We start from the raw sequence: 25,870 nt of genomic DNA on the forward strand, positions 1-25,870 counted from the left end.
TGTCACGTTGCATACGGTTTTTAACAATTACACCAAAACCGGTTTTAAGATTATTTTGTTTTTTAAAGGGGTACTCTGGTGTAAAAAAAAATTTCTTAAATCAACTGGTGCCAGAAAGTTAAATAGATTTGTAAAGAACGCCTATTAAAAAATCTTTAACCTTCCAGTACATATTAGGGATTATGGAAATTTTTTTCTTTCTGAATTTCTTTTTTGTCTTGTCTACAGTGCTCTCTGCTGACACCTGATGCCCATATCAGGAACTGTCCAGAGCAGGAGAAAATCCCCATATCATAATAGTAATAGAAAAGTGTATAATCATGGGTATCATTTTAATCGTATTGACCCAAGGAATAAAGAACACGTCATTTTTATCGTAAATTGTACGGCGTGAAAACGAAACCTTCTAAAATTAGCAAAATTGCGGTTTTCTTTTAAATTTCCCCACAAATAGTATTTTTTTTTTTGGTTGCGCGTATGGCGCAACCAAAAAAAAGTGGTAAAGTGAGAGATGGCATTACAACGGACAACTGGTCGTGCAAAAAAAAACAAGTCCTCATACTAGTCTGTGGATGAAAATATGAAAGAGTTATGATTTTTTGAAGGCGAGGAAAATGTAAAAATAAAATTGTCTGCGTCCTTAAAGGGGTACTCCGGTGAAAACCTTTTCTTTTAAATCAACTGGTGGCAGAAAGTTAAACGTATTTGTAAATTACTTCTATTAGAAAATCTTAATCCTTCCTGTACTTATTAGCTGCTGAATACTACAGAGGAAATTATTTTCTTTTTGTAATGCTCTCTGATGACATCACGACCACAGTTCTCTTTGCTGACGTTATTATAATAACACTTTATTTATTGTTGTACTTAGTGGGATTTGAACCCAAGGCCCCAGCGCTGCAAGGCAGCAGTGCTAACCACTGAGCCACCATGCTGCCCTTAACATACATCTGCTATGCATGGTTGCTAAAATGTACAGAGATGCCAGCAGAGAGCACTGTGCTCGTGATGTCATCAGTGTTTCAAAAAGAAAGGAATTTCCTCTGTAGCATTCAGCAGCTAATAAGTACTGGGAGGATTAAGATTTTTTAATAGAAGTAATTTACAAATATGTTTAACTTTCTGCCACCAGTTGATTTAAAAGAAAAAAGGTTTTCACCGGAGTACCCCTTTAAGGCCCAAATGGGCTTCGTCCTTAAGGGGTTAAATAAAGTATCGATTGTTCTGTGGGTGTGACTTTAGAATCACAAGGTACATGTGCAAATTTACAAACCGTATAGGGAAAACCAGATTGAACCTCATTGACTTCTATGTTACAAAAACAGTAGACGGTTACAATGCGGTTTTTCACCCGGACTAAAAACATCAAGTTGCATACGGTTCCCAATGCATTGTCTATGGATATGTTTTCCGATACGATTGCATACGGTTTCCAATGCATTGTCTATGGATATGTTTTCCGATACGATTGCGTACGGTTTCCAATGCATTGTCTATGGATATATTTTCCGATACGATTGCATACGGTTCCCAATGCATTGTCTATGGATATATTTTCCGATACGATTGCATACGGTTCCCAATGCATTGTCTATGGATATGTTTTCCGATACGATTGCGTACGGTTTCCAATGCATTGTCTATGGATATATTTTCCGATACGATTGCATACGGTTCCCAATGCATTGTCTATGGATATATTTTCCGATACGATTGCATACGGTTCCCAATGCATTGTCTATGGATATGTTTTCCGATACGATTGCATACGGTTCCCAATGCATTGTCTATGGATATGTTTTCCGATACGATTGCATACGGTTTCCAATGCATTGTCTATGGATATGTTTTCCGATACGATTGCATACGGTTCCCAATGCATTGTCTATGGATATATTTTCCGATACGATTGCATACGGTTCCCAATGCATTGTCTATGGATATGTTTTCCGATACGATTGTATACGGTTCCCAATGCATTGTCTATGGATAGGTTTTCCGATACGATTGCATACGGTTCCCAATGCATTGTCTATGGATATGTTTTCCGATACGATTGCATACGGTTCCCAATGCATTGTCTATGGATATGTTTTCCGATACGATTGCATACGGTTCCCAATGCATTGTCTATGGATATGTTTTCCGATACGATTGCATACGGTTCCCAATGCATTGTCTATGGATATGTTTTCCGATACGATTGCATACGGTTCCCAATGCATTGTCTATGGGTATGTTTTCCGATACGATTGTATACGGTTTCCAATGCATTGTCTATGGATATGTTTTCCGATACGATTGCATACGGTTCCCAATGCATTGTCTATGGATATGTTTTCCGATACGATTGCATACGGTTTCCAATGCATTGTCTATGGATATGTTTCCCGATACGATTGCATACGGTTTCCAATGCATTGTCTATGGATATGTTTTCCGATACGATTGTATACGGTTTCCAATGCATTGTCTATGGATATGTTTTCCGATACGATTGCATACGGTTTCCAATGCATTGTCTATGGATATGTTTCCCGATACGATTGTATACGGTTTCAAATATGAAACGTTACACGGAAACCGTGGGGACAAACCGTGGTGTGAAGCCGCCCTTATGCGTTTCTATTCTTCCTGACAATTCTTTAAACATCTGTTCTGTATCAGTTTCGCGCTGTTTTTATGATCTGTTTGCTCTATTTTAATGGAGTTTTCAAGGCATCTTACACTGGACTATCCTCAGGATATTACCGCAGCAGGGCGCCAATACCCGGGATGCCCACCGATAACCATTATCTGTTTTTCAAAGCTGTGGTTACGATATGTAAACAATTAATGGAACCAAAAACTAGTGACTGCCCTCACTGTGTAATTTGGAGCCAGGATACTGCAGCACAGTTCCCGTTGATGTGATTGAGATTTTAGCTGCAGTAACCCGGTGCCCAAAACTACACAATTAAGTAGCCCCTTCATTGCTTATATGCTGCAGCTGTAGGTCTGCTGAAAAACTGATAGGTGGGGATACAGACACTGCCAATCAGAAATTGACAGTCTATCCTCAGCCTAAGCCAGTGTTTCCCAACCAGTGTGCCTCCAGCTGTTGCGAAACTACAACTCCCAGCATGCCCGGACAGCCTTCGGCTGTCCGGGCATGCTGGGAGTTGTAGTTTCGCAACAGCTGGAGGCATACTGGTTGGGAAACACTGGCCTAAGCCATCAAAATAAAATCACTGGTAAACCACCTCAAGGGAGTTTTCACGTGTGATTTCCTCCTGCGGTTTTTCTGCTGCTAAAGTCAATGGTAAAATCTGAAGCAGAAAATTAGCTGCATGTATAGTACATATGGACATACACTTGGGAACCATAATTGTTTACTGCCAGTTAAAGGGGGTGTTCTGGGTTTATACATCTTATCCAAGGGATAGGGGATAACATGTATGATCCCAGGGGTCACCAGCCATTCTGTGCCAGGTGCTGCCTCTGAGACGGGAACGTGATGTTGTGGCCACACACCCTCCATTCATGTCTATGGGAAGGGGGTGTGACTGCCGTCACACCCCCTCCCATAGACATGAATGGAGGGTGCGTGTTGTGACATTACTAGGGGCATGGTAGTGATGTCACGTCCCCGTCCCTGTCTCAGAGGCAGCACCTGGCACAGAATGCCGGGGGGCTGCACTGAGATCGCGGCTGCGGGACCCCTGTGATCATACATCTTATCCCCTATCCAATGGATTGGGGATAAGATGTATAATCCCGGAATACCCCTTTAAAGAGTACCTTTCATCAAAATCTTTTTTGATATGTTATGGCTGATTGTATATAGAACAACTTTCTAATAGGATTTTGTATATTTAAAAAAAAAAAATTTTTTAGGTTTATTTCCATTTAGAAAATGTGTCCACTAGGGGTCGCCCTAGGAGTTCCTGGCCACAAGCTGCATTGATTTCAGACTCATGACTGCCTGGCAGGCAGTGAGTCCGAAATAGAAGGCTCAGCGCAGCTCTCCACCTGTCCATCAGAGAGGTGGGAGCGCTGTGCTCACTTGCCTACCCCACAGAGCACTGAGGACAAGCGGGGCTCACTCACAGAACCTCCCCTGCTCTCCTTGGCAAAGTGAGGGCAGAAGCAGTCCCCCCCCAGCAGGCTTCAGGGATGTAGAGCCCACATCCTGCTGCTGGCAGCTCACACTATGTGAGCAAGAAGAGAGGTAAGATACAGAGCTTTTTAAAAAAAGGGGGGGGGGTGTTAGGAGTAGTTAGGGAACATAGCCTGAGTTAGTTTAAAAAAGTTTATTTAGTGACCAGTTAAAGGGGTACTCCGGTTCTTAAACATCTTATCCCCTATCCAAAGGATAAGGGTTAAGATTCCTGATTGCAGGAGTCCTGCAGCTGGGGACCCCCGGGATCATGCACGCAGCACCCCGTTTGTAATCAGTCCCCGAAGCTTGTTCCCTCCATGACTGATTATGGTCGACCGCAGGGCGTGCGACATCACGCCTCCGCCCCCGTGTGACGTCACGATCCGCCCCTCAATGCAAGCCGACGGGAGGGGGCGTGATGGCAGGTTCACGCTGAGCAGCAGCGACGCAGAGACAGCCATGCGATCTGCAGAGAGATGAACGCAGTGGTCTAATAAGACTGACCGGTACGGTTTACCATTACACCACTTAATCCCACAAACCTAAATTAACCATAACACATCCCATAGCATTGGACTTGTGAAGGGAAACATTGCTGCATCTCTATCATCTTATTTTAATCCCTGTATCTATACAACTCTAGAATATGTGGGAATGTCCCTTTTAAAGGGGTTCTCCACCATAAGGTGATTTTAGTACGTACCTGGCAGGCAGTAATGGACATGCTTAGGAAGGATCTGGGCTTGTCTTGGGGCTAAATGGCCATGTTGTGAGATTACCATAACACTGTGGCTAGCTATTTGTGAACTGGTATTTCCTGTTTGAGTTTCCTCCTTTTGCCTACAAATCCCATAATTCCATTTTCCTCCCTCCCACACATCAACCACCCCACCCATTGGGAACATAAATGAGCTGCATCCATTCAAAAGACCTGTGGGTTTCAATCAGGGTGCCTACAGCTGTTGCATTAGTTGCAGATTGATCTCTCTCCCACCAAGCGATCGCTCCACCCATTGAAGCAGACAGGCTCCCTGTCATCAGCTGACTAGTGAGTCAGGTCTCGGCCACATTGCAACCTGAGAAAAATCTGAGACAACAGTCTTTTTGGATGCTGTTAAAAATAAATACAGTGGTCCCTCAACATACGATGGTAATTCGTTCCAAACGACCCATTGTTTGTCGAATCCATCGTATGTTGAGGGATTCGTGCAATGTAAAAAGTGCATTTAATACTCGTCTGTCCCCGCCACTCCGGACCGCGTCCTCACCGCTTCCGATGCTGTCCCGCTGCTCCGGCGTCTTCTTCAGGATCCTCCGGCTTCTTCCGCATCTTCTCCGGTATCCGGGCCTCGCTTTCTGGTGACGTTATTACGTTGCGGTGCGGGACGGCGTGCGTAGCGACGTAATAACGACGCCGGAAAGCGAGGCCCGGACCCTGGAGAAGATGCAAAAGATGCCGGAGGATCCCGAAGTGGACCCGGAGCAGCGGGGATAGGTAAGTGAACTTGTCAGGGATGCTTAAAGGGGTACTCCGGTGAAAACTTTTTTCCTTTTAAATCAACTGGTGGCAGAAAGTTAAACATATTTGTAAATTACTTCTATAAAAAAATCTTAATCTTATTAGCTGCTGAATACTACAGAGGAAATTCTTTTCTTTTTGGAATGCTCTCTGATGACCTCACGAGCACAGTTCTCTCTGCTGAAGTTATTATAATAATAATAATGCTTTATTTATTGTTGTCCTTAGTGGGATTTGAACCTAAGTCCCCAACACTGCAAGGCAGCAGTGCTAACCACTGAGCCACCATTCTGCCCTTAGCATACATCTGCTATGCACGGTTGCTATAATGGACAGAGATGTCAGCAGAGAGCACTGTGCTCGTGATGTCATCAGTGTTCCAAAAAGAAAGGAATTTCCTCTGTAACATTCAGCAGCTAATAAGTACTGGAAGGATTAAGATTTTTTCATAGAAGTAAATTACAAATATGTTTAACTTTCTGCCACCAGTAGATTTAAAAGAAAAAAGGTTTTCACCGGAGTACCCCTTTAAACTGCTATCCGATAGCAGCTTAAGCATTTTGCGCTGTCGGATAGCAGTTAATGCAGTTAAAAGCATCGTATGTCGATTTGATCATATGTCGGGGCCATCGCATGTCGGGGGGTTAGTGTAGTGGTGTAAAAATCTCTGAAGATATGTGAGAAAACCGTCACAGGTACAGACACTATATTATGAACTACACTAACTTTACAGCCCCTGTAGCATAGTCAAATAAAAAAAATTCCTGGAATACCCCTTTAATGGTCTATTCACACGTACACTATTCTGCGCCGATTTGACGCTGTGTTTAGTGATTCAGTTTACATTAAAATCTGCGCAGGATCAACGCTTGATATTCTTAGTCTGGAATGTTTCTCTGTTTAATATTCAAACAATGTTTTATTAAACAAAGATTTTTAAATAGAAGCAAAAAAAAAATTTTTTTTTTAAATCTGCGCAGAATACTGTACGTGTGAATAGACCATTAAGGGACATTCCCACATATATTCTAGAGTTGTATAGATACAGGGATTAAAATAAGATGATTGAGATGCAGCAATGTTTCCTTTCACAAGTTCAATGCTATGGGATGTGTTATGGTTTATTTAGTTTGTGGGATTGAGCGGTGTTATCCTGCGTATGAAATCTGCGCAGAATACTGTACGTGTGAATAGACCATTAAGGGACATTCCCACATATATTCTAGAGTTGTATAGATACAGGGATTAAAATAAGATGTTAGAGATGCAGCAATGTTTCCCTTCACAAGTTCAATGCTATGGGATGTGTTATGGTTCATTTAGTTTGTGGGATTGAGCGGTGTTATCCTGCGTATGAAATCTGCGCAGAATACTGTACGTGTGAATAGATCCTAAATGTGATCAAGATGAACAGAACTATTCAAGCAAATGGTGCCCTACTAACTGTACGCACCAGAGTTTCCCAAGCAGGGTGCCTCCAGCTGTTGCAAAACTACAACTCCCAGCATGCCTGGACAGCCGAAGGCTGTCCAGGCATGCTGGGAGTTGTAGTTTTGCAACAGCTGGAGGCACCCTGCTTGGAAAACTCTACAGTAGATGTTGGATGGAGTTGAGATTTGGCTCTGTCAGTCGCGTTCTTCCACTCCAGACTCCCCCCCCCCCCCCCCTCCCTCCATGTCTTAATAGACCTTGTTGTGTGCACTGGGCACAATCATGGGGGAACTGAAAGCAACAATTGTCAATGTCTTGGTGCTGAAATATTAAAGGGGTTATCCAGGAAAAACTTTATATATAATATATATATATATATATATATATTATATATATATATATATATATATATATATATATTCTCTCTCAATATCAACTGGCCACAGTTGGAGGCATCCTGGTTGGGAAACATTGCTCTATGTAATTTTTTCCGAACAAGTGCGCCTCCAGCTGTTGCGAAAGAACAACTCCTAGCACGCCCAGATAGCCTTTGCCTGTCTGGGCATGCTGGGAGTTGTACTTTTTCCACAGCTGGAGGCGCACTGGTTGCGAAATGCTGATCTACACTGGTATAAAACATGCTGATATACACTGCTACATATAAAAAAAAAAAAAAAGTATATACATATATATATATATATATATATATTTTTTTTATTACACACAGTATAATAGACTCCATTTGTTTGCCACCAAAAGATGATTAATATCATAAACCATCTTTTATTTCCTTGGTTGTAATACTGCAAGTCACCCTGCAGATGGCGCCAGATTACAGCATTTTCAATGTCTGCTCCAACTTCCAAGCTAAATTTTCTTCCATAACCAAATGCTGCAGTGACCAACACCATGTGAGCAGCCGAAATGTCTCCTTCTAAATAGCATTCTCATGTAGTCATACAGTAGTGATCGCCATCCACCACCAATACACCTTACTATCAATCGCTGTCATCCCCTTCCAGGTGCTACCGAAGGCATCGCCATCATTTAGAAATTATACATGCACATAAGGGTAAGTGGGAGTTGTCATTTTGCAACAACAATGCATTTCTTCACAATGGAATTTTCCATGTAGAGGCTGCAGAACCTGTGGCCTTCAAGATCCCAGCATACAAGGGAAGTTGCATGGACCTAGAGCAGTGTTTTCCACGCAGGGTGCCTCTAGCTGTTGCAAAACTACAACTCCCAGCATGTCCTGTCCGGGCCTTTGGCTGTCCAGGCATGCTTATAGTTGTAGTTTTGCAAACGCTGGAGGCATCCTGCTTGGAAAACTCTGTCCTAGAAAGTCAGAGTAATTTATTATTCTTTATTATGAATATATATTATATACACATACATACAGTCATGTCCGTAAATGTTGTCCCCCCTGACATTTTTCTAGAAAATGAAGTATTTCTCACAGAAAAGGATTGCAGTAACACAGGTTTTGCTATACACATGTTTATTCCCTTTGTGTGTATTGGACCTAAACCAAAAAAGGGAGGGAAAAAAAGCAAATTGGACATAATGTCACCAAACTCCAAAAATGGTCTGGACAAAATTATTGGCACCCTTAACTTAATATTTGGTTGCACAACCTTTGGAATAAATAACTGAAATCAGTGGCTTCCCATAACCATCAATAAGCTTCTTACACCTCTCAGCCGGAATGTTGGACCACTCTTCCTATAACTATCAATAAGCTTCTTACACCTCTCAGCCGGAATGTTGGACCACTCTTCCTTTACAAACTGCTCCAGGTCTCTTATTGGACAGCGCCTTTTCCCAGCAGTAATTTTAAGATCTCTCCCCAGGTGATCAATGGGATTTAGATCTGGACTCATTGCTGCCACTTCAGAACTCTCCAGCGCTTTGTTGTCATCCATTTCTGGGGCTTTTTGATGTATGTTTGGGGTCATTGTCCTGCAGGAAGACCCAAGATCTCAGACGCAAACCCAGCTTTCTGACACTGGGCTGTACAGTGCGACCCAAAATCCATTGGTAATCCTCAGATTTCATGATGCCTTGTAAACATTCAAGGCCCCCAGTGCCAGAGGCAGCAAAACAACCCAAAACATCACTGACCTCCACCATATGTCACTGTAGGTACTGTGTTCTTTTCTTTGTAGGCCTCATTCCGTTTTCGGTAAATAGTAGAATGATGGGCTTTACCAAAAAGCTCTATCTTGGTCTCATCTGTCCACAATAGATAAAATTCTCCTCCAAATAACAGCAAGGTAAAATCAAGCGCTGAGACCAAGATAAAATTCAGGGTGTTTAATTACCCACAATGTAATACGTTTTGCGGGAGTTCCGCTTTTTCAGGCTGCAGAGACCTCTGGTTTCATCACCTTTCACCATGTTTATCCATTGTTGTACTTGGATCGAGTACAACTACATCTGGTAAGCACAGTTCACATTGTGCGGTTGTGCCTCTCACCTGATGATAATACACTACGGAGTGCATCCTCTTGTTTTATTTTGTCTTCATCTGTCCTCAAGACGTTTTCCCAGAAGGATTTTGGTTACTCAAGTTCATTTTGGCAAAATGTAGTCTTACTTTTTTCTGTTTCTGTGTCAGCAGTGGGGTCCTCCTGGGTCTCCTCCATAGTGGGGTCCTCCCAGGTCTCCTCCATAGTGGGATCCTCCTGGGTCTCCTCCATAGTGGGGTCCTCCTGGGTCTCCTCCATAGTGGGGTCCTCCCAGGTCTCCTCCATAGTGGGTTCCTCCCGGGTCTCCTCCATAGTGGGATCCTCCCGGGTCTCCTCCATAGTGGGGTCCTCCCGGGTCTCCTCCATAGTGGGGTCCTCCCGGGTCTCCTCCATAGTGGGGTCCTCCCGGGTCTCCTCCATAGTGGGGTCCTCCCGGGTCTCCTCCATAGCATTTCATTTAAATGTCGACGGATAGTTTGTGCTGACACTGATGCTCCCTAAACCTGCAGGACAGCTTGAATATCTTTGGAACTTGTTTGGGGCTGCTTATCCACCATCCGGACTATCCTACGTTGACACCTTTCATCACTTTTTCTCTTCCGTCCACGCCCAGGGAGATTATCTACAGGGCCAGGGGGTGTAAACTTCTTAATAATGTTGCGCACTGTGGACAAAGGCAAATCATGATCTCTGGAGATGGACTTGTAACCTTGAGATTGTTGATATTTTTCCACAATTTTGGCTCTCATGTCCTCAGACAGTTCTCTTCTCCTCTCTCTGTTGTCAATGCTTAGTGTGACACACACAGACACACAATGCAAAGACTAAGTGAACTTCTCTCCTTTTTATCTGCTTTCAGATGTGATTTTTATATTGCCCACACCTGTTACTTGTCCCAGGTGAGTTTAAAGGAGCATCACATGCTTGAAACAATCTTATTTATCCACAATTTTGAAAGGGTGCCAATAATTTTGTTCGGCCCATTTTTGGAGTTTGGTGACATTGTGTCCAATTTGCTTTTTTTCCTCCTTTTTTGGTTTAGTTCTAATACACACAAAGGGAATAAACATGTGTATAGCAAAACACGTGTTACTGCAATCCTTTCCTGTGAGAAATACTTCATTTTCTAGAAAAATTTCAGGGAGGACAACATTTACGGCCATGACTGTATGTATAGATATATATACAAATCATAAAATGTTGCAGTATCTTGTAATAACCTTTTTTTTATTGGACTAACAGAATTTTGTAGAGACAAGCTTTCAGGATTCTGATTCCAATTTCCTTTGTGTGTATATATATATATAATTATAAATAAAAAAATGTATATATATATATATATATATATATATATATATATATATATACATATACATATATATACATAATAAATTACTCTGACTTTCTAGAGCAGTGTTTTCCACGCAGGGTGCCTCCAGCTGTTGCAAAACCATAACTCCCAGCATGCCCGGACGACAATGCTAAAAATAAATCAGAAAGAAACTTTTTTTTTTTCTGCAAAAGAAAGCTTTTATTTCTTATATCTACACTTGAACAAACAATAATCATCTTCCATAGACGGTAATTGTTCTTACAGACTGGAAACCATTAGAGATGAGCGAATTAACAGTAAATTCGATTCGTCACAAACTTCTCTGCTCGGCAGTTTATAAGTTATCCTGCGTCAATTAGTTCAGCTTTCCGGTGCTCCCGTGGGCTGGAAAAGGTGGATACAGTCCTAGGAAAGAGTCTCCTAGGACTGTATCCACCTTTTCCAGCCCACGGGAGCACCTGAAAGCTGAACTAATTTATGCAGGAAAAGTCATCAACTGCCGAGCCGAGAAGTTTATGACGAATCGAATTTACTGTTAATTCGCTCATCTCTAGAAACCATCAACACTTGCTGGAGAAAAGTCCTCAACATAGAAGCTTCCCTTCCCATGAAGAGCAAAGTAAGTTATGTGACAATGAGTAAAATGATTACATGTATTGCTCCTCCCCATACACAGGGGACTGTGTGTGTGTGTGTATATATATATATTATATATATATATATATATATATATATATATATATATATACACATTCCGTATATGATGACCGATAATGGAGATAAAAAAAAAAAAAGTGAAGTCATTCACATTGTGTTACATTCCACTGCCTGCAGTAGGTGGTGTGTGGGGGTGCGCTGTGTAAAAACATAGGGCAGTGTTTTCCAACCAGGGTGCCTCCAGCTGTTGCAAAACTACGACTCCCAGCATGCCCCCGGACAGCCAAAGGCTGTCCGGGCATGCTGGGAGTCGTAGTTTTGCAACAGCTGGAGGCACCCTGGTAAGAAAACACAGATGTAAGGGTAGGCTAGGTTTGCACCCCATTCCCTTTTTGGTAATACAGACTTCTGTTGAATATTGCAGCATGTCATAAAGCAAGACCCATTAAAGGGGGTTGTGCGCAGCCATGGCTTTCGGAGCTCCGCACGCAGCGTCCGGAAGTTCATTACTCGGAACGCTGTGTGCGGGCTTCCGTGTTCACGGGCCGCCGGACGTGACGTCACGCCCGGCCCCCTCAACGAAAGTGTATGGGAAGGGGGCGCGACCGCTGTCACGCCTCCTTCCCATAGACTTTGGTAGAGGGGGCGAGCGTGACGTCACGTCCGGCGGCCGCGAACACGGAAGCCCGCACACAGCGTTCCGAGTAATGAACTTCCGGACGCTGCGTGCGGAGCTCCGAAAGCCAGGGCAGCGCACAACCCCCTTTAAGGCCCCTTTCACACTTCAGGTATCATCCTGCTTTTTTACTGCCGTTGTTTTACAATAACGGATGAAAAATAAAAAAAAACAAATGCAATAACTGGTAATAACGGATGATAACTGACGACCATCATCCCTTATTTTTTTATGTTTTTTCTTTTAAAAAAAATCTGATGTTGTTCATCCGTTATTACCAGTTACATCTGGTTTTTTTTTTTTTTTTTTTTAGGTTTTTAACCCTTTTTTTTGTAAAGCTGTACTGAGCACGCTCAGTACAAAAAATGGGTGTTAAAAATCCTGACAATTACTGATTATAACAGATCTTTTTTTTTGACCATCAGGTTCCCATAGACTTCAATGTTAAATTTTAACGTCCGGTTTTTTGACATTTTTTTTTTTTTGGCGGACCAAAAATTTGCGCATGCACCGTCTTTTATGCCGGCAAAAATAACTGACTTTAGTAAAAACGGATGTGCCTGATGCAAAAGGATGGTCAAAAAATCCCAGTGACATGAATAGGATTTTTTGACGTCCATTTTCAGGCCTTTTTTGCCGGGAGTAATAACAGAGTTTTTTTACAGGATGATACCTGTAGTGTGAAAGGGGCCTAACCGGGTTACTTGTGTAACCAGGTTAATAGTATTTAAAGGGGTACTCCACCTCTAGACATCTTATCCTTCCTAGCTGCTGGGAGCCCCGCCCCCCGCGATCTCTGCTGCAGCACCCCAGTCATCCGGTGCACGCAGTGAACTTCGCTCTGTGCCAGGTGACTAGCGATGCGGCGCCGGAGGCTCATGATGTCACGCCCCGTCCCATAGACTTGCATTGAGGGGCAACGGCCGTGACATCATAAGCCTCCGGCGCCACAGCCGGAGTTCCAAATGAACGCCGGGTGCTGCAAGGAGATCGTGGGGGTCCCAGCGGCGGGACAACCCTGATCAGACATCTTATCCCCTATCCTTAGGTTAAGGGGATAAGATGTCTATGGGCGGAGTACACCTTTAACCTGAATGTTAGCACACAAAGTGGTCAGGTACGGTATTGCAAGTGTTATTTAATTTTAAAAGGCAAAAATCATTACTTATAGGAGCATCTTGTAAAACTATACTGTGGCACATAAAGGGGTACTCCGGTGGAATTTTTATTTTATTTTATTTGCTTTATTTGCTTTTCTTTTTGGAACACAGAGCTCTTAATCCTTCCAGTACATATTAGCTGCTGAATACTACAGAGGAAATGGTTTTCTTTTTGGAACACAGAGCTCTCTGCTGACATCACGAGCACAGTGCTCTCTGCTGACATCTCTGTCCATTTTAAGAACTGTCCAGAGTAGGAGAAAATCCCCATAGCAAACATAGCTAAAATGGACAGAGATGTCAGCAGAGAGTTCTGTGCTCGTGATGTCAGCAGAGAGTTCTGTGTTCCAAAAAGAAAACCATTTCCTCTGTAGTATTCAGCAGCTAATGAGTACTGGAAGGATTAAGATTTTTTAAATAGAAGTAATTTACAAATCTGTTTAACTTTCTGGCACCAGTTGATTAAAAAAAAAAAAAAAAAAAAAAGTTTTCCACCGGAGTACACCTTTAATATATTAGTTCTGGGAACTATTAAAAGTAATACAGCTCCTGACCACATGGTGTGCTATAGTGGATAAACAAAGATAAAACACAATGCAAAGCTGTCATTCCAAAACATGGAGCTAGAATACTCACAACGCCATCTACAGGTAGAGAGCTTTATTGCAGCAATTTTTTATTTTTTGCTCTACAAAACACAAATTAAACTTAATTATCGTGAAATAAATGAAAAATTAAAATAATAAAAAAAAAACAACAAAAAAAACAAAAAACATTACGGATGCCAAAAAAACAAAAAAAAAAAAAAACACTAAATCACATACCAGGCTACTACGTTCCCCCCACATTTGGTTTGACTGGTTGCATTGGGCACCCCTATCCGCTTTTATGATAATTTTATAATAGTGTAAGACCTACAGCGGCATTTCCTAACCAGTGTGCCGCCTGCTGTTGCAAAACTACAACTCCCATCATGCCCGGACAGCCTGCGGCTGTCCGGGTATGCTGGCAGTTGTAGTTTTGCAACAGCAGGAGACACATTAGTTGTGAAACTGGCCTACAGTGTTATTGCACGCTACATCTAAAAACTATATACAGTATAATAGAGACTGTATGTTTGCCACCAGAATATGATTATAATAAATATAAATATAAACCATCATGTATTTCCTTGGTTGTAATACTGCAATTCACTCTGCAGATGGCGCCAGATTACAGCATTTTCAATTTAATTCCAAATGCTGCAGTGAACAAGACCATGTGAGCAGCCAAAATGTTCCCTTATTAATAGATAAATAACACATAATAAATTCTCATATAGTCACACAGTAGTGATCGCCCTCCACCACCAATAACCCTTACAGTAAATCCCCTTACAGGGGGTACAGAGGGCATCGCCATCAATTAGAAATAATACATGCGGCTAAAACCAGGGGTGGGCACATAATTTAAAATCCTACAATAACACAAGTTGCAGCAGTAACAAATTGAGATAAAACATTGTCTATAAAAATAAATATTTTTTTGGACATTTAAAAGCTCTTTTCAAACCATATTCACATAACCTAAAATGTGACCTATAGTCCATTCGGTCTGTTTGAACTCTGTATGTAACAAAAGCAGCCTGATACCAATGTTTCCAACCAGTGTGCCTCCAGCTGTTGCAAAACTACAACTCCCAGCATGCCCTGACAGCCACAGGTTGTTTAGCTTTCACAATACTACAACTCCCAGCGTGTCCTGACAGCCACAGGTTGTTAAGCTTTCACAAAACTACAACTCCCAGCGTGTCCTGACAACCACAGGCTGTCTAGCTGTTGCAAAACTACAACTCCCAGCATGCCTTGACGGCCCTGGATATCCCCAGACTGAACAGCGTGATCTATCCTGGGGGTGTCAGTGCATGCTGGGCTTTGTAGTTTTGCAACAGCCAGATCCCCCCCCCAGCTGTCAAGGCATGCAGGGAGTTGTAGTCTTGCAACATCTAGATATCCCCATCCTGAAGAGTTGGACATCCTGGGATGTCAGGGTATGCTGGGAGTTGTAGTTTTTCAACAGCTGGAGAGAGACACAGATTGGGGAACATTGCCTTATACCAAAGGTAACGTAGAGGAATGGAACGTTACTAACTGACCCAAAAACTAGCAGGTTTAATCAGCAGCCAGGAATCCAGTCATTGCATTATGGCCTATGGAGAAATACAACAGTGACGCCTGCAGGGTAAGAGATGGTACTGCATGCTAAAGTATAATTTTTTAAATATATTTTTTAAAGGGGTGGCCCTCTATAACTTAAAGGGGTACTCTGCCCCTAGACATCTTATCCCCTATCCACCGCTGGGGACCCCCGCAATCTCGGCTGCGGCACCCCAGACAACCGGTGCATGGAGTGAACTTCACTCCGTGCCGGATGACTGGCGATGTGGGGAGAGGGTTTGTGACATCACCATCGTGCTCCGATCGTGACGTCATAGCCACGCCCCCTCAATACAAGTCTATTGGAGGGGGCATGGCTGTGATGTCACGAGCCTCCGGTGCTGCACCCGACGCTCCAAACGAATGCCGGGTGCAGCAGGGAGATCAGGGGGGGGGGGACCCCCGCAATCAGATATCTTATCCCCTATCCAAAGATGTCTAGGGGCGGAGTACCCCTTAAAACTCCCTCCCCTACAAATAGAGACCCCCATTTCTGTAAGCAACATAGATGACTGAGACCTTCTGGTCACGTTGTACATTACAGCGAATACTGCTTAAAGCGCCATCACTAACTACGCTTCCGAGGTGGCCATTGATTCCACATACAAATAATATCTTTGTCTTGCAGTGCACTCTGGGAGCTCCTATGGAGGGAGACCCAACATGAACGACAAAATGGGTGAGGCCATTACCCACTTATTATAATACTTTCTGCTCAAGCAGCGACTGCTTGAATGTGTAATAAATCCGGTATTGTTGCAATTGATTTAAAGGGGAACTCCAGTAGAAAACATTTATTTTCTTTCTTTTAAATGAACTGGTGCCAGAAAGTTAAACAGATTTGTAAATTACTTCTAAAAATCTTAATCTTTCCAGTACTTCTCAGCTGCTGTATACTACAGAGGAAGTTGTTCAGTTCTTTCCAGTCTGACCACAGTGCTCTCTGCTGACACCTCTGTCCGTGTAAGGAACTGTCCAGAGTAGGAGCAAATCCCCATAGCAAACCTCTCCTGTTCTGGACAGTTCCTGACATGGACAGAGGTGTCGGCAGAGAGCACTGTGGTCAGACAGAAGAGAAATTCAAAAAGAAAAGAGCTTCCTGTGGAGCATACAGCAGCTGATAAGTACTGGAAGGATTAATATTTTTTTTTCCATAGAAGTAATTTACAAATCTGTTTAACTTTCTGGCACCAGCTGATTAAAAATAATAATAATTAATTATATTTATATATATATATATATATATATATATATATATATATATATATATATATATAATTTAATTTGAGATGTGTGAACTTACAGTAAATTCAATTCGTCACGAACTTCTCGGCTCGGCAGTTGATGACTTTTCCTGCATAAATTAGTTCAGCTTTCCGGTGCTCCTGTGGGCTGGAAAAGGTGGATACAGTCCTAGGAGACGCTTTCCTAGGAATGTATCCACCTTTTCTAGCCCAACGGAGCACCTGAAAGCTGAACTAATTTATGCAGGAAAAGTCATCAACTGCCGAGCCGAGAAGTTCGTGACGAATCGAATTTACTGTAAGTTCACTCATCTCTAAATATAAAATATATATATATATATATATTTATAATTAATAAATATATATATTTATAATTAATAAATATATATATATTTATAATTAATAAATATATATATATATAATATTAATAAATATATATATATATATATATATATATATATAATATTAATAAATATATATATATATATATATTATTAATATATATATATATATTATTAATATATATATATATATTATTAATATTAATATATATATATATTAATATATATATATATATATATATATATATATATATATATATATATATATTTTCCACTCGAGTACCCCTTTAAAAGATAGTCGCCCTCTTCCCCATCAATATTAGTACAGCAGATCCCATAGGGCCTAGGCGTCCAACCTGCGCCCCTCCAGCTGTGGCAAAACTACAACTCCCAGCATGCCCGGACAGCCAACGGCTGTCCGGGCATGCTGGGAGTTGTAGTTTTGCCACAGCTGGAGGGGCGCAGGTAGGATGCCTAGGCCATAGGATAACCCCCACATTGTCAGCAGCCATGGGAGCATCGCATCACATCCAAATAAGGCCACATTGTATTATACAATCGAGATGAACGCCTGTCTCTACCGCATATAAACCACTTATACAGATCATTTATGTACATACAATTTATACAACTCGTCGTATAAAAATAACTCTACACTAGGGATTGTTCGGAGACTCGGTAACAGGTTTACATGCTGGTCGGTTGCTGCAGAGCCGGGCCGGCGTCACATTCTTTTATGGGGTTTTCTGACCTCATGTACATAAGGAACAGGGTGACGGTGGCAAACGTGGCGGCGTTGACCGGAAAGGCTCTGAGCAACGTGGACGTCAGGCCTCTTGTAAACGCTCTCAAGCCTTCCTGTTGGTAGCTCTTTCTGACGCAGTCCAGGATGCCGTTGTACTGGTTGACCCCACCGACGCCGTCGGCCTGCAGGCGCGACTTGATCACGTCAATGGGATAAGTCGATAGCCAAGACACGATCCCCGACATACCTCCGGCGAAAAGCAGCTTGGGGATGATGAGACTGTCATTGATCTCACAGCCCAGGTACCTACTGAGACAGTCGTAGGTCAAGAAGTAAAAGCCAAAGCTTGGGGCCTCCCGGAGGACCGTGGTGACCATGCCCCTGTTGATCCCTCGCAGTCCTTCTTTGCGGTGAATCTTTACCAAACAATCTAAGGAATTCTTATAGGTCTTGGACTTCGACTTGTATTCGCCGGTTCCTTGAAGCTGCATCCTGGTCTTCGCCAGTTCCATCGGGCAGCAGATTACGCACTGGATGGTGCCGGCCGCCGCTCCCGCCAGAAACTGGTTTAATGGAGTGTCTGTGCCCAGGTGTCTGATGGCGTTTCCCTGAACCCCGAAAACGAAAGCGTTGATGAAGGTCAACCCCATCATTGGTGATCCCACTCCTTTGTAGAGTCCCCATGCCTACGGTAAAACACACAATATCATATTACAGCAACGGGTCAAAAAATGGTGCTTAAATCCACATCTACGCTCGAGTACAGTTCTCCATCTCACTAGCATATACAGAGACAATCCAATACGAAAAGACAGGGGTTCCAGCTCCACCAAAAAATAGTTAAAAATAGGTAACTTTAATTCATATCATATTATAAAAAATGATGAAAGGTACACATAACAAAAAAGTGCTCTAGTGAGTTAAAAACCCACGTCCACCGACGCGTTTCGAACAAAGATGTTCTTAATCATGGCATGATTAAGAACATATTTGTTCGAAACGCGTCGGTGGACGTGGGTTTTTAACTCACTAGAGCACTTTTTTTTATGTGTGTTTTCCTTTCATCATTTTTTTTTAATATGACATGAATTAAACTTATCTATTTTTAACTATTTTTTGGTGGAGCTGGAACCCCTGTCTTTTCGTATTGGTTGTATCAACCATGGATATGGCTTGGCTCTTGTTTCCTGTGCTCCCTGCAAATGGACATCTTCTCCCTTTATATTCTGGCAAATGTTGAGCTGAAAGTACAAACTTTTTATTCTTTTTCTCAATATACAGAGACAGCTCTACAGATTAAAGACCCCTTTAGACAGCTCCCTTGATCGGTGGAAAACTTTTTTTTTTTTTAAATCAACTGGTGCCAGAAAATTAAACCAATTTGTAAATTACATCTATATAAAAATCTCAATCCTTCCAGTACTTATAAGCTGCTGTATGCTCCAGAGGAAGTTGTGTAGTTCTTTCCAGTCTGACCACAGTGCACTCTGCTGCCACCTCTGTCCGTGGCAGGAACTGTCCAGAGCAGGATAGGTTTTCTATGGGGATTTTTTCCGGACATGGACAGAGGTGTCAGCAGAGAGCACTGTGGTCAGACAGAAATAAAATTCTAAAAAGAAAAGAACTTCCTCTGGAGCATACAGCAGCTGGTAAGTACTGGAAGGATTAAGATTTTTAAATTGAAGTCATTTACAAATCTGTTTAAATGGGCACTCTCATTAAAACTAAGTTTTTGCTATTGCACTCCTTATGGTAAATAAAAAAATATTTCTAATATACTTTGTTTAAAAAAAAAAAAATGAAGTTTTCTATGTTTTATTTGTGCTTAAAAAAGCTCAAGAGCACATTTTCCCCATCTCATACACAGACATTGGACCGAAGTCCAAACACAGGAAGTGCAGCCTCATCCAATCATAGCTCCTCTCACACTTAACTGCCACATGCTGTTGTTTGGTGTCCCCCCCCCCTCAGCACTCCAGGCTGCACTTCCTGTGTTTGGACTTCGGTCCAAAGTCTGTGTATAAGATGGGGGAAAATGTGCTCTTGAGCTTTTTTTTTAAGCACAAATAAAACATAGAAAACGTAATTTTTTTTTTTTTTAAACAAAGTATATTAGAAATATGTTTTAAAAATTAGTTTTAATGAGAGTTAATATTTAACTTTCTGGTACCAGTTGATTAAAACATTTTTTTTTTACCACTGGTGTACCTATTTAAATGGGCACTGTCAAGATTCCAAAACTTTGGATATGTTGTACATCTTGGCAAAAATGTACCTTTCTTATATATTTAATAAGGAAATGTTATTTTCTTTGTAGAGAAATCATGGCAATATCATCCAAAACATAATCCTGTCTGGCTGCTGCTGCATCATCATCATCATCATTATCTTCTATCTTTGTCCCAGCTGAAGCGCAGGCAGGGACAAAGTCCAGGAAGTGAGGCCAGAACTAGCACTCTACTGTGCTCACTCCTGTCCTATCAGACTGCAGCAAGAAAACAGAGGAGGGGGTTACAGAGCAGCCAGCAGTGATTGGATGAAGAAACACAGCACAGCAGACTCAGGGAGGAAGATGAGTCATGCAGAGTAAGGGGACCTCCCTCCCCCTCCTCCTCCAAAGCACAGGATGACAAACCAAGTGAGCAGCAGATAGAAGGTATTTGTGAGAGAAATATAGGTGCTGGACACATTCTTCTTGTGGGATATGACAGGTATTCTTTAAAGGGGTACTCCAACCCTAAGACATCTTATCCCCGAGGGCAGTGGTCTCCAAGCTGCAGACCTCCAGATGTTGCAAAACTACAACTCCCAGCAGTCCGGGCATGCTGGGAATTGTAGTTTTGCAACATCCGGAGGTCTGCAGGTTGGAGACCACTGCCCTAGGGGATTAGATACCTGATCGCGGGGGTCCCGGCGCCGGGGACCCCCGCAATCTTTCATTCAGCACCCCGCTATCATCAGCCTCCACAGCGAACGTTACTCCGGGTCTGATGAATCATAGGGCCGGAGTATCGTGATGTCACAACTCCGCCGCCGTATGACGTCACGACTCCGCCCCCCTCAATGCAAGCCTATGGGACGGGGCGTGGCGGCTGGAAAGCTGGATAATGGAAAGCAGAGCACTGAGAAGCCATTGTGATTTCTAAGTATCCCTAGTTCAGTGTTTCCCAAACCAGGGAACCTCCAGCTGTTGCAAAACTACAACTCCCAGCATGCCTGGACAGCCAACGGCTGTCCGAGCATGCTGGGAGTTGTAGTTTTGCAACAGCTGGAGGCACCCTGGTTGGGAAACACTGCCCTAGTTGCTTCCCAGGCTTTGGCATGAATCCCCTATTGACAGATACCCCAACAATGTGGCTAAGAACGTGCAGCTGCATAGGATAATATGTCCACGGAATCAGCCCAAATCCTTACCGTTTCCTGTTTGATAATGGACTGGAAGCAATGAAAAGTCCCTCGATAAAGGGGTTTGGACACACTCTGAACCTGCAGTCGCACCTATAAGAAAAGACAACAGTGGTCATAAATTGGGATTTTCCAGCACATTGCATTGGATTAGATAGCAAAATAGTCATCATAAGGTGTCACAATATTTCTGTTGTCAACACATAAGTCATCGTTTTATATTTTATATGTATTTTTTTTTATTTTTTTTATTTGGCAATAATCATAAAAGACACAGGAATGAGATGAACCCAACGATAAGCAAATAATAGGATGTACAATGGCAAGAAAAGGGGGGAGAAGAATAGGGGTACAGCAGGACTTGGACTAAACATAGTATTATGGTAGAATAATGGTAAAGGTTGTAGAGGTTTCTATGTGAAAAGCCAACTTACCGCTGCCAGGAATGAGAGAGCCCTGTTTACCCCGGCCCATTCCTAGGCAAAGCCCTTTCCCTTAACCACTTCTAGCAAAAGTTCCACTTCCCCACCCACTCTTAGAAAGTGTCTGACTTACGATTTTCACACCCACTGGTAGAGAAGTCATGTGAGTCCTGCTACCCTGCCAAAGCCTAAAGAAAGCCTGTGAGTCCTGCTTCTTCCATGCCCTAGAGAGCCTGTGAGTCCTGCTTCTTCAATGCCCTAGAGAGCCTGTGAGTCCTGCTTCTTCCATGCCCTAGCGAGCCTGTGAGTCCTACTTCTTCCATGCCCTAGAGAGCCTGTGAGTCCTGCTTCTTTCATGCCCTAGAGAGCCTGTGAGTCCTGCTTCTTCCATGCCTTAGAGCAGTGTTTCCCAACCAGGGTGCCTCCAGATGTTACAAAACTACAAATCCAACCATGCCTGGACAGCCTTTGGCTGTCCAGGCATGCTGGGAGTTGTAGTTTTGCAACACCTGGAGGAACCCTGGTTGGGAAGCACTGCCCTAAAGAAAGCCTGTGAGTCCTGCTGCTTCTTCCTTGCCCTAGAGAAAGCCTGTGAGTCCTGCTGCTTCTTCCATGCACTAGAGAAAGCCTGTGAGTCCTGCTGCTTCTTCCATGCCCTAGAGAAAGCCTGTGAGTCCTGCTGCTTCTACCATGCCCTAGAGAAAGCCTGTGAGTCCTGCTGCTTCTTCCATGCCCTAGAGAAAGCCTGTGAGTCCTGCTGCTTCTTCCATGCCCTAGAGAAAGCCTGTGAGTCCTGCTGCTTCTTCCATGCCCTAGAGAAAGCCTGTGAGTCCTGCTGCTTCTTCCATGCCCTAGAGAAAGCCTGTGAGTCCTGCTGCTTCTTCCATGCCCTAGAGAAAGCCTGTGAGTCCTGCTGCTTCTTCCATGCCCTAGAGAAAGCCTGTGAGTTCTGCTTCTTCCATGCCCTAGAGCAGTGTTCTCCAACCTATGGACCTCAAGATGTTGCAAACTACAACTCCAAGGCTGTCCGGCCATCCTGGGAGTTGTAGTTTTGCAACATCTGGAGGTCCGCAGGTTGAAGACCACTGGCCTAGAGAAAGCCCGCTTCCTCCATGCTCACTTACAGCCTTTAAAGGGGTAGTCAAGTGGTGAAAAACGTATCCCCTATCCTAAGAATAGGGGATAAGTTTGAGATCGCGGGGGTCCGACCGCTGGGGCCCCCTGCGATCTCTCTGTACGGGCGCCAGCCTCTCCGGCCAGATAGCGGGTGTCGACCCCCGCACGAAGCGGCGGCCGACATGCCCCCTCAATACATCTCTATGGCAGAGCCTGAGATTGCCGAAGGCAGCGCTTCGGCTCTGTCATAGAGTTGTATTGAGGGGGCGTGTCGGCCGCCGCTTCGTGCGGAGGTCGACACGCCCCCTTCCCGCGGGCTGTCAGGGCTCCGTACAGGAGATCGCAGGGGGCCCCAGCGGTCGGACCCCCCGCTATCTCAAACTTATCCCCTATCCTTAGGATAGGGGATAAGTTGTTCACCACTGGGTCACCACAGGACTACTCCTTTAAGTGGGTATGGAGGAAACGGGATCCACAGGCTTTAAAGGGGTTCTCCACCATAAGGTGATTTTAGTACGTACCTGTCAGACAGTAATGGACATGCTTAAGAAGGATCTGCGCTGGAGTCCTAAATCTCAGGCTGCAGCCGGGACACAGACAAGCTCAGCACTGCTCCCTGCCTGTCAATCAGACAGGCAGGAGCTAGCACTGTCCTCATAGCACAGCAGGGCATACTCCTGACTCTGCCTTACTGCATGCCCTCATTCATTTTACTATTGGAGCTCCGCTCTTTCTTCTCTTTACACATGCAGTTGTAAACAGAGAGGAGAAGATTCAGAGCTGTCAGCTGAGCTTGTCTGTGTCCCGGCTGCATATTTTTTTATAACATGCTATTGGAAAGTTATTCAGCATACATTAATCTATAATATATCAAAAGGTTTTTTAATGGAAGGTACACTTTAATGAAAATTATCCCGATGGGGACATCAGACCTCTAGGATTTGGAAAGCAATTGCTCTCCTCCTCCCCCCCACCACCCAGTTGCCCTAAACCTCTTCTATGGCTCTACCAGCAGATTTCAATACAAGAACTTGCAATAATACTGATAAGTAATAAAGCAAATAAATGGGTTACAAGACCCAGTGTTATGACTGAACTCATAATCTCCATGTCCTGTTATAGAACACATCTCAGGGAAGGTCACCCCAGAGTCTACGGGGAGGAGGCGCATCATCTGACGGAAATGCCTAAAGGGAACAATAACAAATACTTGTGTAATATCAAGGCTTCCTCTTACTCTTTATCTGCCTGCTGCAGCAATAGAACAATTATTGGCATCTAGGCTGTGTCTACAATGGTAACTTCCCATCACACGGGTGGTAAGACAGGCCTTACTGGATAAAGGGGTCATCTGGGTTTTTAGGATTCGTGACCTTTACTAAGGATAGAAGTGAGTGGATCATATGTTGCTGCTTATGATGCAATGTTACTCCTGGAGGCCTCTTGTGCTTGGATCCTGAGCAGCTGACTATCATCTGAGCCCTATGAACGTCTGAGGCAAGCTTTACCTTTTATTGGTGTGGGCCAGTGTTTCCCAACCAGAGTGCCTCCAGCTGTTGCAAAACTACAACTCCCAGGTAGCCCGGACAGCCGTTCTCTATTTAGAGTATATAAGTATTAACACTACAACCCCTAATATGAACCGACTTCTGGACAAGACCAAATATGATTCTCTTACACTATATACCAGTGTTTCCCAACCAGGGTGCCTCCAGCTGTTGCAAAAGTACAACTCCCAGCATGCCCGGACAGCCGTTGTCAGTAGGGATCGACCAATATTTTTTTTTTTTAGGGCCGATACCGATAATCTGTGACCTTTCAGGCCGATAGCCGATTACTTATACCGGAATATCGGTATAAGTTATCAGCTATTCCCCCCCCCCCCCCCCCCCCGGCCGCACAGAAGCCGCTGCAGATCAATGATTTAAAGCGGCGCATTAAACCAAATCAATGAACTTCAGCGGCATTTGCGGGGCCAGAGACCACCGCCGCCGCCTGCTTCTCTCCCCCTGCCTGTCCTGGGGTGCTCCCTAGTCCAACCACCACCACCGCCGCTGCCCCATTGCTTCCCCCATCCCCGGTTTTAGAATTACCTGTTCCCGGGGGTCCGCGCTACTTCTGGCTCCGGTGGCATTGAGGACGTCACTCGTTATTGCGCAGCGCACAGCAATAGCGCAGGACGTCGCAGGAGCCAGAAGTAGCGCGGACCCCCAGGAACAGGTAATTCTAAAACCGGGGATGGGGGAAGCAATGGGGCGGCGGTCTCTGGCCGGTAGGGCGGGGGGGGGGGGGGGGGGGGGGGCGGGCGGTGCATTATCGGCATATCGGCAGGGTAATTTCCGATGTGAGGTGATATTTCCGACCTCGGGCTCTGCCCTCGCTCCTCCCCGCTCTAGCTTCGGAAAACTTCGGAGAGCTGAGGAGAGGAGCTGTTCGACTTATGCACGGATTCGGAAATCTCACACCGATACCGATAATGTCCAAAATCGTGAATATCGGACGATAATATCGGCCCAACCCGAAAATCGGTCGATCCCTAGTAGTCAGATGAATATATATATATATATATATATATATATATATATTATGAGCAGTGGAAGGTTGTGGTTATATGCACTTATCTATAGGTTCTGTAGAAGGTTGCAGGAACATACATATATCTATAGCAGTGGTCTTCAACCTGTGGACCTCCAGATGTTGCAAAACTACAACTCCCAGCATGCCCGGACAGCCAACGGCTGTCCGGGCATGCTGGGAGTTGTAGTTTTGCAACATCTGGAGGTCCACAGGTTGGAGACCACTGATCTATAGTATACAAGTAAAATTTTGGGGCTTTACATACATGTATCTAGAAGGTTTTTTTTTGGGATACTTGCATTTATCTATAGGTGCAATAGAAGGTTTTGGTTGGATACATGTATGTATCTAAAAGTGCGGTAGAAGGTTACAGTTAGATACATGTATGTATCTATAGGTGTGGTAGACGTCTGGTGCCCCATACATAGCCCAGACAT

General features: G+C 43.6%; 1 protein-coding gene across 3 annotated transcripts in view; it reads right to left on the reverse strand.

The window, feature by feature from the left end:
* Positions 1-17,442: 17,442 nt before the first annotated feature.
* Positions 17,443-25,870, reverse strand: part of SLC25A29 (solute carrier family 25 member 29) — a 34,319-nt gene continuing 25,891 nt past the window's right edge. For all 3 annotated transcript variants that reach the window (XM_056545441.1, XM_056545443.1, XM_056545442.1), the window contains 2 exons: positions 21,328-21,411; positions 17,443-18,599 (listed from right to left, as the gene is read on the reverse strand). In XM_056545441.1, the coding sequence (XP_056401416.1) occupies positions 17,856-18,599; positions 21,328-21,411 (828 nt within the window). In that variant the 3' untranslated portion in view covers positions 17,443-17,855. The remainder of the gene's footprint in view (positions 18,600-21,327; positions 21,412-25,870) is intronic.

The sequence above is a fragment of the Hyla sarda genome, chromosome 11 (genome assembly GCF_029499605.1).
Source record: "Hyla sarda isolate aHylSar1 chromosome 11, aHylSar1.hap1, whole genome shotgun sequence".
Taxonomy (NCBI): domain Eukaryota; kingdom Metazoa; phylum Chordata; class Amphibia; order Anura; family Hylidae; genus Hyla; species Hyla sarda.